The sequence below is a fragment of the Lactuca serriola genome, chromosome 7 (assembly GCF_051521515.1).
Source record: "Lactuca serriola cultivar US96UC23 chromosome 7, Lser_US96UC23_V15, whole genome shotgun sequence".
NCBI lineage: Eukaryota > Viridiplantae > Streptophyta > Magnoliopsida > Asterales > Asteraceae > Lactuca > Lactuca serriola.
Window position 1 is genome coordinate 90924477 of NC_136414.1, and position 19800 is coordinate 90944276.

General features: G+C 33.4%; 1 protein-coding gene across 1 annotated transcript; it reads right to left on the reverse strand.

Moving 5' to 3' along the window:
- Nucleotides 1-9329: 9329 nt before the first annotated feature.
- LOC145061857 (17.1 kDa class II heat shock protein-like) lies at nucleotides 9330-10020 on the reverse strand. Its single transcript, XM_079009434.1, has one exon. It carries the CDS (start codon nucleotides 9970-9972, stop codon nucleotides 9433-9435), a length of 540 nt encoding a protein of 179 aa, XP_078865560.1. The 5' UTR covers nucleotides 9973-10020; the 3' UTR covers nucleotides 9330-9432.
- Between the last annotated feature and the right edge of the window lie 9780 nt (nucleotides 10021-19800).

The following is a 19800-nucleotide window of genomic DNA, read 5'->3' on the forward strand; positions in this document are numbered from 1 at the left end:
ACTCGTCGAGTGCATGAACTGGACTCGTCAAGTCAGATAATTGGACTCGTCGATTCCATAAGTCAGAGGCAAGAAATGTGACTTTTTCAGCTTTGAAAATCAAACAATTGCATCAATATAATAGAAAACACCCTTTGCTCTAATACCATTGTGGTGTTTTAAATACTATAACACTCCTATGGTGCACATATAACCCTAGATGCTTTGGATCTAAGTTTTCTCTAATTATACATGCAATTTCATTTTCCAAAGCATATACCCTAACTAGAACGCAATTGGAGATGTACAACAGAAAAGCTAGTTAGAAGAATACCTCTTATTTGTATTGGCCTTTTGAAAGCTTAGCACCTCAAATGTGATGTCTCAAATGTGTCACAAACACCAAAAGCAATAGGAGGCCCTATGGGAGAGAGGCTAGGAAGCACAAAATCAGTTACAGTTGTCCTTTAGGATGCCTTAGCCGATTTTAGGGTTAAGGGGTTACTTTTATAGTGTAGCATTGCTAGGGTATCTTCCATGCAAAACCTAATTCACAATGAATCTTCATATTTCTTAGGCCTTTTGGATTAAATCTTCATGGACTCTCATATAGGTTTAGCCCATCCGTAATCAACATGGATCATTAGCCCAAACTATAAGTATTACTGATTTACTTAATCAGTCCCCGCAAATTTAATCAGTCTCTTTTGATCACTAAATTAATTCCAAATTAATTCTTGAGCAATACTAATTAAATATTATGATTTCTCAATTAATATATTATTCATATAATATATTAATAAATCATAAATAACCTCTTTCTCAAATATCCACTCTGTCAGGTTGCTCCGGTGAAGGCAACCCAAAAGGACCATGCTACTATTGGGTCAAGTACATACCAATTATAGTTATGGGCTTAGACGCCTAATCCAACACTTTAACCACTCATTTTCCCAAGGATAACTAGCTTTCTTCTTCTTGAAACCTCATTCATGATAGCCAGTTTTAGGAGCTCTTGAAGCTTAGAGTTTCTATGCTTAATCATTTTAATTCCAAAAGGTCCTCAACTTTCAATGCTACTCTACGATGGATCTTTTCCCATTGCTCACATTAAGAACAGAATCACCCGATTATATGCAAACGTTAGCTAGTTGATAATGTCACTACAATCAACTCCCAACATGATAGAATTCCATATTGCTCCAATTTTATCAATGTACAAGGTACACTTGGTTCTTGCTCCTTCCATAAAATAAAGAAATGATAGATAGAGGAACCCTGAGAAAATATTTATCAAAGTTAAGATCTTTCTTTTCATTCAAGAGAACTATTCGTAATTTGCAAAGCTTGACAAGATTGATCATTTCTTTTTAGCTTATCCTTCAAAGGTTTTATAGCAGATACATTTTGTGGATAAATTTTTAAGTATAGAGATCATTCAATAAAAAGCTCTATCCAAGTTTGTTTTATTAATCCTTAAAGAATAATTACCAAATTACCAAATTATTCCAAGTAAAGCTAGGATGTATATTTCAATCCCTATGAAACTTTAGATCTTTCAATATTTATTGATTAATTTCAACAACATGTTAATTTCTTATGCGCTAATCTAGCATTCACGACTAGGATTCACCGAGGACATGAATCCAAATGGAAAATCAACCATACAAAACACACACGATACCCCTGCCCAAATTAATTTCATATCGACGTGCCGATAAACTATATACGCACATCATCTTATTTAATTTTCAAGAGTTCCACTACATATTCAATTATATACTCATACTGAATTGCTGATAAGCTACACACACTCCATCAATTGTATATAATGATAAATGTGTGTTTTCATAAATAGTGTATGATTTACGTTTAGTGACTCAACAATGAAAAGATACAATGATATTCGGCTTAATAAACCCTTTAAAATCACGATTATCATAACCTATTACGACTATATTCACTCATTGATGTGCCTGTAAGCCACATAGGAATGTCAACAAAATATACCACAAGGTGTCTAGCATAAGACTTACATTTTTTTACATATTTTAAAACGAGATTTAGTTTGAATACTTTAAGTTAATACTTTTAACCTGACACACCATCTTTTCAAACCATTTCGGTAGCTCCACTCAAAAACACAAGTTGGCAGTGCGGGTGACACGCACTAATACTTTTAAAAGCCGGCCTCATTTGGAATCGAAGAGACATCCTTAAACCTTCCTTGTATCGTAAGAGTATGTTAGCCTAGTTATGGTAAAACTGATAATGCATTTAAAGATTCGAGAACGCAATGTTTATATTTTTAATGGTAAAGATATAAATAAAATTTAACACACACACACACACACACACACACACATATATATATATATATATATATATATATATATATATATATATATATATATATATATATATGGAATGTAAACTATTTAAATTCTATGTCTTTTAATTCTACTTGGACACGCGAGGATGCAAGTCAATAAACAAACTAACAAACATTCAATTAAAAAGATTTATTCTTTGACTTTTAATCATATAACTAAACATTTAATCAACTAACTAAACCAATTAGCCTATGATTTCCATCTTTAATAAAATTGAAAAGTTTGCAAGTGCTAAAACCAAGGCAGACAGATAAAGGACATGTAACATTTTTCTGTAATAAAGGCTACGTGTCGCGTACCATGAAATTCATGGCATTTCAACAGATAAAATTTATGGTTTTCTTTTTCGGCTCCTACACATCCTGTAGACGAAAAACAATTTCTAATCCTAACGAATTTCTCAGGTAATTTCTAAAATATTTAAAACTAATTTAAAATTTTTAAACCATATCAGATCTAAACATACAAAGTCAATTAGACACAAAATCATGGAAACCCAATGTGCAATAAATGAAAACAGTTGGCTCTGATACCACTTTTGGGTTATGGGAAATATAAAAGAAAATATGGGACACCGCGAAAGCAACAAAACAATTATCTCCAAACACTAGCCATAGATCTCTACCAATCAATTGTAACTTAAATAAGAAAAAAAGGAAACTTAGAATACATACCTTTGTATCCATTGAAACCTTTATAGATATTGATCAAATTAGGAGTGCTAACAGCCCAATATAGAGCTGCTCTTTCATAGTCGTACCAAAAGAGAAGATCATCAACATACGGTAACTTCCCATGCACGAACACACTAAACATTGCAAACCAAAAATCTAGTACGAGCCCAAAAAGTCACGTAGAACTCTCTACACATCTTGTAGGTGGTTGTCGGTTAGGGTTTCGAGAAGTAAAACTTTCTGCCGAATACTAGGGTTTCTCTTGAGTGATTTCATCATTTATTCACTCCCAAATCCGACCAAGGTCCTCTCTATTTATAGGGAAGGATTTAAACCCTAAAGTGGTATATATCATGTGACAATATAATTATCTATATCTTGGTTAATTATATGACTTTCCATATCCTTTATTTTGAATATATAGAACTGAATATTTCATTTAATTAACTGAAGACTTAATTAATTAACAAATCAGGTCCTATAATTTGTTGGTGTCATCGGTCTCTTATTTTTGTCCATGCATGTAACCTAAAAGAATCCTACTAGTAATAGTAATATTAACAATGGTTGTGACTATAGGAACCATATCCCAACAATTCATGCCAAGAAGACTCTAATTACTCGGTATAAAGATGGGGGATACAAGTTATTTAATGATGTTATGATTTATGAAGAAATTAACTATTAGCCAATATGTGACATTTGCTAAATAAGAAGTTTAGGATCGGAAGATAAATAAGCAACAACAAAACCAATTTTTTTTTTATTCTTTTCAAGAAGAATTGGTAGAGGCAGTTGAGATAAATAAAGATTTTTCACCAAATTCCCTACAAGAACAATTGGCGCCTCAAATCATATTTTATATAGAAGGTACAATAGACAATGAAAAACACCAATCCAACTAAACTATTACGAGGTAAATCATGATGGAATATTAGAACATTTTGATCTTTTTGAAGTTCGATTTTTGAAGTCCAATCATAAATGACAACCACTAATGACCCTTGAAGATGCATTTCAACATCCACAATTAATGGATGGTATAACATGAGATTACATAAATTGAGAAGAACATTTCACGATGCTTAATTATCTTCTATAGGGTTATAAAGCTATCAATGTGAAGTAGTTCTTTAAAGTAAAATCAAATTCGAACATTAATATGTTTGAGGTAAAGAGATTTGAGCAATGAATCTAACGTAATTGTGATTTAATATATTTTCTTTTTTCTTACATGAAGACTATAAGATTTATTATTGTTGTTGCAAAAAATTGTTGGCAAAATTTATCACATTAAGTCTACATTTCTTAACATGCCACTTGAAGAAGAAGTGTTCATAAAGCAACCATTGAGCTTCATGAAACAAGGCAAAAAAAGGTGAAGTGTTTAGATTGAGAAAGGCTTTGTATAAATCGGATAATATTTAAGAGTTTCGACTAAGCGCATTAAGTAATTATTTCTGAAGGAAAATTTCAGCAGTCGCCATTTTGACAATGCATTATATGTGAAAGTTAATAATTATGGTGAGATTCTAAAGGTGTGCTTGTATGTGTATAACATAATATTTTCAAGGAATAATTCCAACATAATATAAGATTTCACAAAGGACATAATGCAAAATTTCAAGATGATGAATTAGGATTAATGTCTTTCTTTCTTCATATTGATATGGTCCAAATGGAATACAAAAATTTTGTCTCTCTATAGAAATACATAGTTTAAAGTTTGAAGAAGTACCATATGTTTTATTTCAATCCTACTATAACTCCCATTGAGGCCAGGACAAAGTTGACAAAGAATGATGGTAATGTCGCATACTTCAACCAAATTATGGGGAGTTTGAGATATATCACCAAAAAAATACAAAATATCTCTTATGAAGTTGGGTTAATTACTCAAATTAGAGAGACTTCTCGTCAATCACATAGGCAATTTTCTAAGAGTATTATTGAGATAATTAAAGGGTACTAATGATCTTGGTTTATTTCACACTTCTAATAATGATTATGACTTACTTGGATGCTCTAACAAATATCGGGTGGTGATTTAGATAATCGTAAAAGAACCCATGATACTGTTTTAACAATTCGAAAGATATTATTGTGTTCTCGACACATGGGGCTGAATATGTTATGGTATTTGGTGCGTGTTAAGAATCTTGGTTAGATAACTTAATAAGTCAAGTGTATATACTGGTTGGGAAGCCATTAAAGATATTTGTTGACAATATTCCAATAATGAATCTCACATAGATTCTAATTTCACGTGTAATAAGTAAACATATTGAACTAAGGTTTCATTTCTTAAAACAACTAGTTTAAGTGAAGAGTGTTGTGTTGTAGTATAGTAAATTTAAAGTGCAAGTAGCTGATATTCTAACCAAATCATTGAATTTTGGGTTTTTCTTCAAGTCGAGAGGCATGCTTTCCATAAATATTTCATTACAAAAATGCAAACTATTAGGAGTTTTTAGAAATTAGATTCACTTACTTATTCATGACTCAAGATCAAACATATACATAATGAGAACTTTATTCTCGATTCTACAATAATTTTGATGAAAACCTTTGTTTTTCTTCTCATTGATGGAACTTTGATTTTGCCATAATATATCCTCATTTTTTTGCCTAATTCTTTTCTGGTGATCGATTCAGACTCCGATAAAAAAGATATAACTTATCTATATTTCATCTCCTCAACATTTTAGTAATGAGAATAATGGTCCTATAGTTTCAATTGAGAGAGGAACGTTTGATTAAGTTTCTGGGTTCTTGCTTAGTAAACATGGCCTCAATTGTCTGAAAGATCTCCACTTTGAACCATTGTATCAATTTACTAGATTTTATGAGATATTTAAAATCTTAGGAATCTCTCTTCTATCTTAGAGGACTAGCTATTTTGGAAGATCTAAAAGAATATTCAACACTCCGAAGAATCATGATCAAAGAGGTAATGTTGAAGTTAAATCAACTGATTAAAGGGCAAATGTTGAGGCTGTATCAATTTACTAGCTTTTGTGAGAGATTTAAAAATCTCATAATCTTAGAGGACTAGCTATTTTGGAAGATCTAAAAGAATATCAAACACTCTGATCTTAATCATGATTAAAGGGGAAATGTTGAAGATAATTTAAATTCTCTTATAGACTTTCAGTTATTAATTGAATGAGTTAATTGCTATTTTGTTTTCCTTTATTTTTATCGAAACTTACTATAATTAAATAAACTTTATTTAGGAAAAGATTTCACATACTATTTTTTTCGTAAAAGTGAGCAATTTGTAAAAGTTGTTAAAATAGAAAATCGGATAACAATAGTAAAGTTCTATTCTAATTATATATAAATCGAAGCAACATTTCAGTAGTTCTAGAGAGATGATGGAGCTAGAACTGATCTTTCGGATGAGGATATTTACAATATTAATGTTTCATCCCTATTAAGGGTCCTCCTTCTCAGTGGTAGATCTAAAATTTTCACCGAAAAGATCTATAACACGGATTTTGTAAAATATATGTAACGCATGGATGTAATGTATTAGAGTATGCGGTATGGTCCAAAACACATTGTTATTGCCGATGTGGATCAATCAAAACCATGTTATAACAGGGGAACACCACCCCGTTCTCGTTATATCTTGTTATTGGTGAATCTCTTTGCTATTATCACCGGATGAAACGCAAAAAATTTGAACGTTAGGCCTTGACCGTTAACAACGGTCACTTGATTAAATAATATATATATATATATATATATATATATATATATATATACTTTTTCTAATTATAAATACATTTCATTCTCATACACTTTATACACATTTTTTTTCTTTCTTCTGATATTTTATAAAATCTACTTCTACTTCGACAACAAAAAATGGAGCAAAATCCAAACACCCCTCCACCAAACCAAAACTCAAACACACAACCACACACAACATCTCCTATCGGGTTTTCTGGTTACGAGAACTACTTTAGCCTTCTATCATCTCAAGCTTCACCACAAATCTCATACCAAGGAGCCTCTTTCAATCCCATATCACCACCACTCCAATTTCCTAACTCACCTTATCTTCAATAAAATCTTTAGAGCCAAAATTCAAGTTTACAACAAAGTCTTTTTCCCATGCAACCTCAAACACAAGCACGACTACAACCTCAAACACAACCACCACCTCCAATACAACCATCCGTTGAAATGCAAGTGGGAGGTAGTAAGAGAGGGAAAGGGAAAAGGAAAGCTATAGCGGTTGACAAGGAAAATAAGGAAGCTCCACATTGGTGGACACCGGATGAACAAAATTCTTTGGCGCAAGCGTGGTGTGGTACTTCAAAAGACAAATGTCGCGAAAATGGGATGAAGAAATGTGCTTATTGGGAGTCGGTGCTCAAAAAATTCCACACTATATTGAAGAAAAAGTTGTATTGCAGTACAGACATACTTAGTAACAAATAGACTCAAATTAGCAGGCAGTGCACAAAATTCAATGGTATTTACAACTGGCTTGAGGCACAACAACAAAAGCGGAACCAATTACTTTGATTTATTCAAAGCTTCAAAAGAACAATATCGAGTCGAGATGGGACATGTGTTCGAGTTCGAGAAAGCGTGGGAGTTTGTGCGATTTGATCTAAGGTGGAATAAAACTCCATCATCGGAAGTTCAATCCAAGAGGTCTCAAAATTCAAGCTCGGTTGACATGTCGGATGCACGGACTCACATCGACCTAAATGCCGACACCGATAAGATCCTGGATGATATTGAAGAGATCTCCCTACCAAGACGACCCCCGGACGCGACAAATTAGACACGCTGCAAGGCATGCGGGCGAGGTTGGGGCGAAAGCAAAAGATGCGGTGGAAATGAAAGCGAAATTCGATGAGCACAATTTATTACAAAAAGGAAAAATAAGTTGAAACATCGCCACCAGGAGTTACTAGAAAGGCATGCATGAGATGCACAGAAAAAGCAGGAGCAAAAAGAGAAAGAACTAATGACACATCAGTTGTCAATTTTTCAGACTAGCGATGAGGGTTTAGCCCCTTATAAGATGTAGCAGTGCTATACAAACGATGAATGATCAAATTAGGAAGACGTATTTGGGTTAATTAGGATTGGTAGTAAAATGTTATGGTTTTAGGTTTAATTTAAATGTTATTTGGGTTAATTATGACTAGGTAAAAATATTATCTTTTAAAATTAATGTTTTTTTTATTGTAATCGTAATTTTAGTTTTTAAAAATTGTCTTTTTGTTTATTTTTTAAATATTATGTTTTATAAAAGAAAGAATCACTAATGTAGTCATTTTTCTTAATTACCTATCTAAAAATAGCCAAAAAAAAAAAGACTCTAGCCAAAAATAGGAAACAGTAGATGGCTAGCGCTGACTACGGTCAACGGGGTGAAATCCACGGTTTTATTAAAAATTGTCTTTTTGTTTATTTTTTAAATATTATGTTTTATAAAAGAAAGAATCACTAATGTAGTCATTTTCCTTAATTATCTATCTAAAAATAGCCAAAAAAAAAAAAAAGACTCTATCCAAAAATAGGAAACAGTAGATGGCTAGCGCTGATTACGGTCAACGGGGTGAAATCCACGGTTTTAGGGCAATGGGCTACTGTTTTCCGGTCTATCTAATTTTTCGATGCTCATTAACTCATAGTAGATAATGTGTTGATTTCAAATTGGGTCTACTTTTTCCTTGGTTTTTCTACTGTTTTCTTTGAATGAAGCACCCAAAAAACAAAAAACCAACGAACTATGTCTATTTTTTATCAAAATTTTACTATATAAAAAAACCTAAAAAAATAATAAAACCGTAGCCTTTATAAAGTAATATGGTATGTGACGTGACACCAGTGTAATGAGAGGTGACTTAAAGTAATACCGTATGTGAGGTGAAACCTGTGTAAACCAAATTGGTGTTACCCTGGTGTTACACGACACACCCAATGCTCTTTATACTTATGAGTATAACCAGTGAGAAAATCACCGCCTTTTTCTTAGGTGTTGTATCAATGCCAAAACTAAATCCGGGCCAATTAAATACCTATTAATCAGTTAATAAACTGCTCCTCAGATCAACTGTAAAAGCAGTTCTCGTGTTCTGCATAACTATACCCTATGGAACCACGTTCCCACCACAGTTCATATAAACACACAATTATAAAGTGTTGGATCATTAGATGAACAAATTATGCAATCGGAAACAAAAAGAAGAATATAGAGTGAATGAGTGATACAACGATAAAAGAAGATAAAGAAACGACAAGGACGGGTGTATAGCAACAAACAAACGACGTCGTTATGGCTACAGAACATTCAAACTGCATATACATATACGCATACATGATTACGCAACCCTAAATACACATTCTACATTTATTCATTTGTACAGCTGTCCACTTGTACCCGTTCCATCACTCGCCGGTGCAGCTTCCTCCGAGGGCGACCCCACCTTCACCTCGATGGTCTTGGGTTTCTTCGGCTCCGGCGGTGGCAGCTTCTCTACCATAACCTTCAACACACCGTCGTGATTCACAGCAGATATAGCATCCATGTTTGCATTTTCCGGCAAAATGAACTTTTTCAGCAGCTTCCCTACCCTCCTCTCCATCCTCACATACTTCACCCCTTCTTCCTTTTCCCTCCGCCGCTCCCCACTCACCACCAGCACGTTGCTGTCCTCCACATGCACCTTGATCTGCTCCCGCTTCAGCCCAGGCATGTCCACGATGAACTGGTACGAGTTCGGGTACTCTATGATATCTGCCGGCGTGTTTCTCATTGCCTTAGCGTCCCGAACGTATGCTCGCGACGGCGGATGGGGTTTATCGGAGTCAACTTCGTCGGCGACGTCAAACATGGTTGCGATAGCCGCGATTGTCGCCGGATCCATACCAAATCCCCTCAAATCGATATCCATTTTTTTGGTTTTACTAACTGCAAGATTTGGAATTGTCAAGATCACGTAAGGAATATATAGCTGTCAAAAGCTGAAAATAGAAGGCTCCAGTGGAATCGCTTAGCTTCTTCAAATAAAGCTTTGAAGAGTGACGCGTGTCGTGTCTAAAATGACAGACGGGGATGAATTGTGTCTATATGGTCTGCCACGTAGGTTTGTAAGATGAGGCTTATTCCCACGTGTAACCTAATAAGTTTCCAGGCAAGCACATGAGATCCTGTATGTATCCACGGTTGGGTTTATCAAAATCCGGTTGGACCGGTGACCCGTAAAAAACCGGGCCAACTAAATAGTTTTTTCATTTAAATAATTGAAGGTCTTCAAAGTTGGAGTTTGTAACGATTTTTCTTGGCATCTATTTTGATATTATGCTTCTTACAACTTTGGTTTGTGATTACTTATTTTCTTTAAAGTGCTCACGACAAAGTTTATAATCCATTGAATCATTTACCCTTTTTTAATATAATTCAACTATTATTTCATCTTTGTGAAATTAAATACCAAAGAAAAGACTACAAGAATGCAAACAAAGGGGGGTTAATGTAATTTAAATACAAACGATTGTGTTAACATTTTTTGTAATAAGTCTATTTGTATAAAGAAGATGAAACTTGTGTTGCCATTTGTAATTGCTTATATTGGAGCTTTCAGATAGACATGATGAAAATTAAGTCAGGGATGGTTATCTAGATAATTGTCTAACAATGGTCTGACATCGTGAGGTATTTTACCCCAGACTCACCTTATCCGAAAATATAACATCAGACATACCTAGTAGTAGTTTATTACTGACACACACTATTAGGCAGTCTATGAAGTTCCCTCAATTACTTCGTGAAAAGAAACACTGACACAAAAAGTTCATTAAAAGAAAATTATAGGGAAATATTAATAAAGTACTCTCGTATGCTCTCGTACTCCGACACATCATAGTCTCAAAAAGGACTTTGTTTATGATACTACTTCTGGCACATTATAGTACCCTGGTATGAGTAAGACTCGTACACAGAACATAACAATACCCCGGCATATAAGCAACACCTGAGATACAGAGCTTTGAAAAAGACTTTGTACATATAAAGTATTTTTGTACGTAGGATATACTCCATTGATCATCAATCTCCTCAAACAGAGTTTCTACTCTCTATTCTGATCACACACGTACCCTTAATAATATGTTACCCAATATCCAAACTTAATTGAACTAAGCATCTCTTTTAAGTCTTATTTCATCACAAGGCAAACCTATAATGCTTATAATAAACTTTCAATACCAACTCTGTTTCGGCAACACTATCCTAATTTATTATTTTATACTGAGTATTAAGTATTAACTTACATTTATCTTCTCATTTATAATACTTCTATTATTATTATAATGTAAATATATCTTAATACATATAGAACCATGTCTGTTTCGCATAACGTATATCATCAAGTCTACATATAACATATATTTCTAGATAATAAGCATATAACTCACATATAAACTTTCAACATATATTTAATACCTTTATTAATACTTGTATTAAAATCATGTTCATGAAAGGGACTATGCACTCACCTGTTAAAGTGACGATTCAAAATTCAGACAACGTTTCACTTCTAGCAATTATCTTTTCCATTGACGTAACCTAGTATTATTATTACTAAGTTTTGTCTAATATTTATTGCAACTAATTATTAGTCTAGATTCGTCATTCATTCGAAGTCTACTTCACGATCTATCAGGTAAGGAACAACTAGGTTGGATCATATCGGAGGTAGGGTCTGTTTGGTATACGAAGTATACTGTTTGGAAATCCCACTTTAAACACCTCACTATATCCAACCTAGACATTATCCGTAAGTAGAGCAATCAGTATAATGACTTGTAATCACTGATAAATCTTGTTTATAGGTTCATAATAACGACTTATGATTAAAAATATAAGTTACACTGAAAACATAATAGTGTAGCTTAACTTACAAGGCTTTTAACGAAAACCGGGAAATTGTGCGGGCATAACTCTGACTCTAAAAACTTCTTTTCGTCGGATTTTTGACGACTCAGAGTTTCTCTATCACACCCTAAAACTATGAGAAATTGAAAAAGAAAAAAATAAGAATTCTAGAGAGAGTTTAGAGGAATTGAGTAAGGAAATATGAAGAATTTATCATCTATTTATAGGGGTTTCATCATAGAGTAGACCCTAAGTTTTGTCCGCATATTCCACATATGAGCTTCATTTTCAACATTCTTTATATCCACGCATAGGTATTTCCGAGTACTACAACTTTCACTTAGACCCCGTTGGCTAATTCTCATTCTATCTCTAATTTACAAATCTGTATCGAATTCATCGCACTCGAAGAGTAGGGAGAAAGTTTCATCCATATCTTTAACATACGAGCTCTATTCTCGATGTTATTATATCCATGTGTTGGTATTTACGAGTGATACAAATCTCATTTATACTTCGTCGGCTAATTCTCATTTTATCTCAGATTTACAAATCTGTATCGAATTCGATGCGCTCGAAGAGTAGGGACTAAGTTTCATCCATATCTTTAACATATGAGCTTTATTCTTGACAATCTGTATATCCATGTGTTGGTATTTAAGAGTGCTACAAATTTCATTTAAACTCCATCAGCTAATTCTCATTCTATCTTAGATTTACAAATTTGTATCGAATTCGCCATGCTCGAAGAGTATGGACCAAGTTTCGCCCATATCTTTCGCATACAAGCTTCGTTTTTGAATTTCTTTTTATCGTTGAATTCCTATTAACGAGATATTCAGTTATTTTTTAGATCCTTTTGGATAAAATTCGACCGTTCTAAAATTCGATTTCTAAGCTGCACACTACTACGCTGAATCTTAGAAAAATCATAACCTTCTCAAATGAAGTCAGATTTTGATGTTCTCTATATGCACGCTCTCGATTTAACGTCTACTACAACTTTCGTTTAGATTACTAAGACTAAAAATTAATTTACCAAAAATTTTCTTTTTACGATACGTAGAGTCGTGTCGGTTTAATCGCGAAACTTTGATGGGTCATAACTTCTTCGTTATAAGTCGAATTTTAGCTTTCTTTATATGTATGAAATCCTTGTGACATATACTTTATCTTTTTTTCAGATTATTTATCCTAAATAATCTTTTATCAAAAAGTCATTTTTAACGCTTATTATCTCTTAATTGATTAGCCCGAATCTACGGGCGTTACAGTTATCTTCCCCTTAGGATGATTACGTCCCGAAATCATCGATTGTGAGTTTGGGCCGAATTTAGAAAATTGGGCCATAATTGGACCATGGTTGATAAATTGGCTTTTGGGCCTTTTAGATTGTGAGTTTGGGCCTTAGTCATGGACCAAGCTAAGTTAGGGATAAATGGTCTTTTTACCCCAAGTATGGATTTATGATTATGTATTGGAACCCAAATGTTAATTAGGTGTTATTTTGGTATTGATTAGCTTAGCGATTCGTTGGACTAGCATCCATGGATTTTCAGTGAGATTCAGTAGTCAAGGTGAGTTTCCTCACAGGATTTAGCGGGTCTAAGGCACCAAAGTCGGCCCTTATTCTTTATGTTAGGATGTTAAGAGTCTACGTGACCTTGAATGTGTTGTGTGCTGCTATGTATACTGGCTGGGCTCGATGCCAGGTGAGGCCCAAAGACTAAAACGTATGTTATTGTTTATTATCATTGTATGTGTTAGCATGATTATGTTATATATATTGAATGTGTATAGTGGGTGGGGCCCGATGTCAGGCGGGGCCTAAGAATAACATATATGTATACCAAACGGGGCTCAATGTCGGGCGGGGACCCGATGACGAGCAGGGCCCAATATATGATTTATTATGTATGGTATGGGTAGTTTGGGGAACTCACTAAGCTTCGTGCTTACAGTTTTTCAGTTTTTGTTTCAGGTACTTCTAGTTCAAAGGGGAAGAGCTCGAGATTCTTGCATCGCACACACCACATGTTTCCGCTTTTGAGATGTTACTCAGATTGATATGATGTTTGATACACTTATTTTCATTTGGTCTGTATGGATAATGTTTTTCGAAAACTATTTTATTTAAATTAAAAAATGAAATTTTTAGATCATATTTTTGGGGTGTTACATTCTCCTACTTTTGATGGTGTTTTGTCACAACCAATTTCTAAATTATTCTCTTCTTAATCTACTAATCATGACATGACAAATATCGAGGAACATGAAATGGTATAGTTTGTTGAATCGGAATTTGATCCTAAAGAAGAAGATGTTGAAGATACAAAGTTCTTAACTCCAAACTGAATACAATTCTTCAGTTCTTGAATGGCTCTTCTACTTTAAAAACTGCTTCTCTGTGTAAAAAAGATGTTGAGTTTCTTTTAATATCTCAAGAGACAGAGACAAAGACTCTTATTACCAATGCAATTACATAGTTAGAAACTAGTATTACGGACAACATGACTTCTTACAAGTTTGACATTATAGATGTTCAAAACGTTGCTGGGGAGAGACATGAGATATTTCAGAAGGTGGTGACCTCTTAGAAGGAGTCTATTTCGTTAAATCTTAAAGACTTGGCTGATTTAGTTACAAAGGAAGTTACAAATCTTGACAAATTTTTTCATAGAACTCAGTAGAATGTCGATGTTCTTCTTGGTGGTACATGAACATTGATTGAAGAAATTCGTTCTTTCAATAAAGATTATGCTGAAGCATTGAAGTTGAAGAAAGAATCTGATCAAAAGGTTTTTAAGGGCATAAAGAATTCTTTAATGAGTTTTCATGATCATTTATCGAAGTTTGATGTTCAATCAACAACTTCGATTTCTTAGGAACAAATTTATAATGTTTTTTCTTTCATGGAGTCTTGTTTTAAAACTCAAATTGCTTCAATTTTAGATCCTGTTCTTCAATTACCCACAAATGCTCCACGATCATCCATGCTCGTGTCATAAGGTGGGGATAAGGGAAAAGTTATTAGGAAGAATGGAGGTGAAGAGAAGGGAAATTTTATTTGGAAGGTGATTTCCTCAAAAATCCTAATTACAATTCCATTGAAACCTATTCTGAAAACTTCGACAACAACTACTCAAAATATCAAAGTTGATATTTCAAAGCTTCAATCGAAAAGGGTTTGAATATAAGTGAAGGAGGTTTAGGTTCTTCGAGTTTCAAACTTGTTGCAACCTCTTTAACCGAAATGAAATCGGGAATGTGTTCATGTGGAGCATAATGATGAATAGAAAAATAGACTACAAGATCTTGAAATAGAGAGAATGAATCAGGTTAACAACATTATGAGAATGAGAGCAAATGACCCACCTAGTCCTGACAAGAGAGATCCAAATAAGGTGGGGTGTTATGAAACTATTTAGACAATAGCTTATGGCGAAGTTGATGCATTAGAAAAGTGGCCAAAGAAAATTTATGCCATCGAAGACCCAAATTTAAATCAATTGTACTTTCCGTTCAATCATTTGATGTTTACATTTGCTCAGTTCAAGCTTGCTGAGGATTTTCATAATACTGAGGAGTATAAAAGTATGAAGATTTGATTTCATGTCGTTCTTGGAAAGAAAGAAGAAGATGCTTGGTTATTGGTGAAAGCTGTTAAACTTGTAATGATAACTTAAGATGTCATGCTTGAAGGAGTCATTCAAAATTGTCAATATAAAGTGGTCAAGGCTAATAAAGTTCTTTTTCATTTCACCATTGCTGACTTTCCTCTCATTAACTTGAATGATCTTATCACCATTGCGAAGATTATGGGGGATCTGAATAATTATCAAGTTCTAGATAGATCATCTTACATCATTGGATATAGTCATATCAAAAGCTTCATAGGCTGTTATTATGCTCATCTAGGATTAATAGACTCCGAGTTCGTTTCTGCTTTTATCAAAAAGCCAAAAGTTCCCAAGTCAATGTCGAGGGAAAATGAACATCTACTCTAATAAATGAAGGTTTTTTTGCCACATGTCACATTCTCATTCAATTTTCCAAATGTCATTCTTTGGTTATTTTGAATTAATTTTTTTCCACATGTCATTTTATTGGTTTTTTTATTTTATTAAATTCCACATAATATTTTAATATAATTATTACAACAAATGTAGTAATAAATAGATATCAATTTCATCAATGGACTTACCTTGTAATTTCAAAATTCCCAAATTAAAGCTTATTAATTTCTTTTGTTTATTTATTTAAATTTAAAATATAAAAAAACATTTCAATTTTAATAATTCATTATTTTTCTTATTTTTTATATATTTAAAGTTCTCAAATATTTAAACTTTTATATGTAACTTTTTTTTTAAATTAACACATGTAATAAATGGGTCTCACAACTAGTAGATGAATATGAAGATGGTGAAAAAAATTATTAACCACAGGGAATTGTCTTTCAATGAAAGAACATGAAGTGAGGTAAAAAGAAATGTTTCTTCTATATTGACGATAAAGAAAGGCATTCGAATTAGAATCTTTCCAATGTCCTTCTCTGTATCAACAAATGCAATATGAATTCAAATGAAGACAGGGTGGAGATAAGAAAGATTATCATTTGGTATATGGAAATTGTTAGATTAGGTGTCTAAGCCCATAACTAAAATTGTTATGTACTTGACCCGAGAGTAGCATGGTACTTTTGGGTTGCATTCACCAGGGTAATTTGATAGGATGGATATTTGAGAAAGAAGTTATTTGTGATTTATTAATATATTATAAGTATAATATAGTAATTGAGAAATCATATTGTTTAATTAGTATTTATCAAGAATTAATTTGGAATTAATTTAGTGATCAAAGAGACTAATTAAAATAACGAGGACTGATTAAGTAAATCAGTGATACTTATAGTTTGGGCTAATGATCCATGTTGATTATGTGGACTAAATCTTTGTGGATTCCATGAAGATTTAGTCCAAAAGGCTTATCATATGGATTACTGGATTAAATGCCCAAGGAAGTGGATTAGGGTTTACAAGTTTAAACTCTAGGAATTCCACACTATAAGAGAAATCCCTTAGCTCCAAAATTGGCACCCAAGAGTTCCAAGTAGAACCCTAGCCGATTTTGGTGTGTTCATGACCTCTCTCTCTCATTATCATCCATTTGTTCATGGTGTCTTGTGATTCCATTAGAGGCATCACACTTGAGGTGCTAAGCTCTTGAAAGGCCAAATTCTACAAGCTACAACTAAGAGGTATTCTTCTAACTTGATTTTATGTTGCAAATATCAAATTGTATGCTAATTGTAGGCTTCATGCTATGGATAATTTTTTTTTTGCATGTATAAATAGAGAAAACTTAGATCCAAAGCATTAGGGTTGCATGTGCACCATAGGAGTGTTATATTACATAAAACCCAATAGTGGTATCAGAGCCCTGGGTTGTTCTCTGTTATACATATGCATTAGTTAATTGTTCAAAGCTAAAAAAAATTGGAAAACTGCCTTCTGACTGCTGGACTTGACGAGTCCCATGAATGGACTCGCCAAGTTGGATCATCTGGGGATGTACTCGTCGAGTCTATGCCCTGACTCGACGAGTTAGGCAGTCCGTTGGTAGAATTTTCGATTTTTTGGTCTGTTTTGGATTAGGATCATTACCACAAAATGTTTTGGTTCATAAAATTTAATTTTGTTGGTATGGTAATGATTATCCCCATCCAATAACATGATGATTGCCAAATTTTAAGATAATTACTTGATTTTGTAAAAAACTAATTATTTCTAAAATTGGATCATTTTGCTACAAGAGTTGAATTAGATCAATTTAGTAAAAGATAAAATGATATGATTATTTTATTAGTTTAAATTTTGATCTAAATGTTTCTTGAAGAGTTTCATAACTTGTCATCAAGTTATAGAACTTGGAAAGTCACATTCATGAAACAAATTAACTCTTTAAGTTATGGAATTCAAGAGTCTTGAAAGGTTACAAAACTTGTCATCAAGTTTTGGAATCCAAAAGGTTTTGAAGAGTTACAAAACTTGCCCTCAAGTTTTGGAATTTAAAATTTGATTAAAAAAGTTTTAATTGTGAAATATTAAATATTAAACCTTTTGACTTCATAACATAAGTTTAGAATTAAAATTTTTTTAATTATGGTTTTGTTGATAATTAATTAAAAGATTAATTAAAATAGTATTAATAAATCCATAATTATATGGTTTGAGTTTAATTAAATTAAAAGTCTAATTTAATTAAAAGATAAACCACCTAGTATTTTAAAATTTTAAAATACACCCTTATACTATATATAAAATTAAAAGTTTAATATATTATATATGTATAAGTAAAACATCAATCTTACCGTTAGTAGGCCTCATTCACAAAGCCGGTCTATAAGGGGGTAAAGCTTATTGTCTATAAAATAGTGGTTTAATAGGTGTCCACTCTCACCCATCGCTTCCTAGACTGGTGGAGGGTCGTTAGCCGAATGGGTAGGATAGGACATTAATTCTCATTAAAAGTACAATGATAATTACAAATTAACTAAATGTTTTATAAATTCCCAATCTTAGTTACTTAGGAAAAATGTGAATTTGATGCTAATCCATGAAATTACACTTTGCACCTTGCCAAGTCGTTAGTGGAGTGTGTGTGGTTAACTGACACACTAACTTGGACTAGTAATGGTGGCAAAGGCTAGCTCGATGTTTCTCATAGATCAATGGAGTGTGTGTGGTTAACTGACACATTGATTAGGTGATAAATGACTTCGAGAGTACCAAACTAATTTCCATGGTTATTCACACCTTGTTTGTGATCCTCGGTATCCCAGTCACAAACTTGAAGAGCATAATCAAGATTAAACATGCCATTGAAAAGTTCAATGAATCTCAAAAGATCTAGGAGTTCATATAAAACTTAATTCGTTTAAAATTTTCGTTTTCATGGTGGACTTGGTAAATCGTCATTTACCTACCAACAAATAGTTTGCAATTGGATTACGACATCCCTCTTCCGAATTGCAGAATATTGTGTTGGGTCTTAGCCTTAATATTTCATTTGGGTGTTATATTAAGGACTTAAATCAAATAAACTTGAATTTCTCCCTTGTAGATGTCTAGTTCAAACAACTATGGTCTTCCCAAATCTTTTGGGAAAAGCTTTCCTCATGAAGATGATGCTCTTAGAAATCATATTTCACTTCCTCCACCCCCTCCAATAATTCTCCCTGACCCACATGATCATCGACTTGAAAAGTTTAAGGTCACTCAATCCCTATTGGCAAGAAAACACCAAGATGGAATGTCTATGTATGCACATGTCTTGGAGATGAAGTCACACATTGACATGCTGGGAATGTTAGGAGTCGTTGTGTCAAGAAGTTGTCTGTTGACTTGGTTCTTCAATCACTTCCTAAGTCATATAGTGAGTTCATTAAAGATTACTATATGACAGACTGCGACGTGACCCTTATCAATCTTACCTATTTGCTAAACGTTGCTGAATCAGAAATGATTTGGCGCACTTCTAAAGCAAATTTGATTGGAAGATCCACTTCCCAAAATTTCAGGGACATTGACAATGGAAACATTGGAAGTCCAGAAAAGTCTTCTCTTCCCAATGGAAAGGGATCGGCCATGGTCAAGCCGTTTGACCAAATGGTAAAGAGAAATGCTAAGCCTGAGATTGTCCCGTGTTCCATTCCGAAAGAGTTTGTTTGTTTCTACTGCCAAGAAAATGACATTAGATGCAGAGCGGCCGTATCTACCTAAAGGATTATAAGGATGGTAAAGTCAGAGGGTATGACTCTGCTTCAGGTAAGTCCACTATCTAA

Bases quoted from the DNA above. Each gene is read 5' to 3' on its own strand.
- LOC145061857 (XM_079009434.1), bottom strand. From the start codon at position 9,972: ATGGATATCGATTTGAGGGGATTTGGTATGGATCCGGCGACAATCGCG.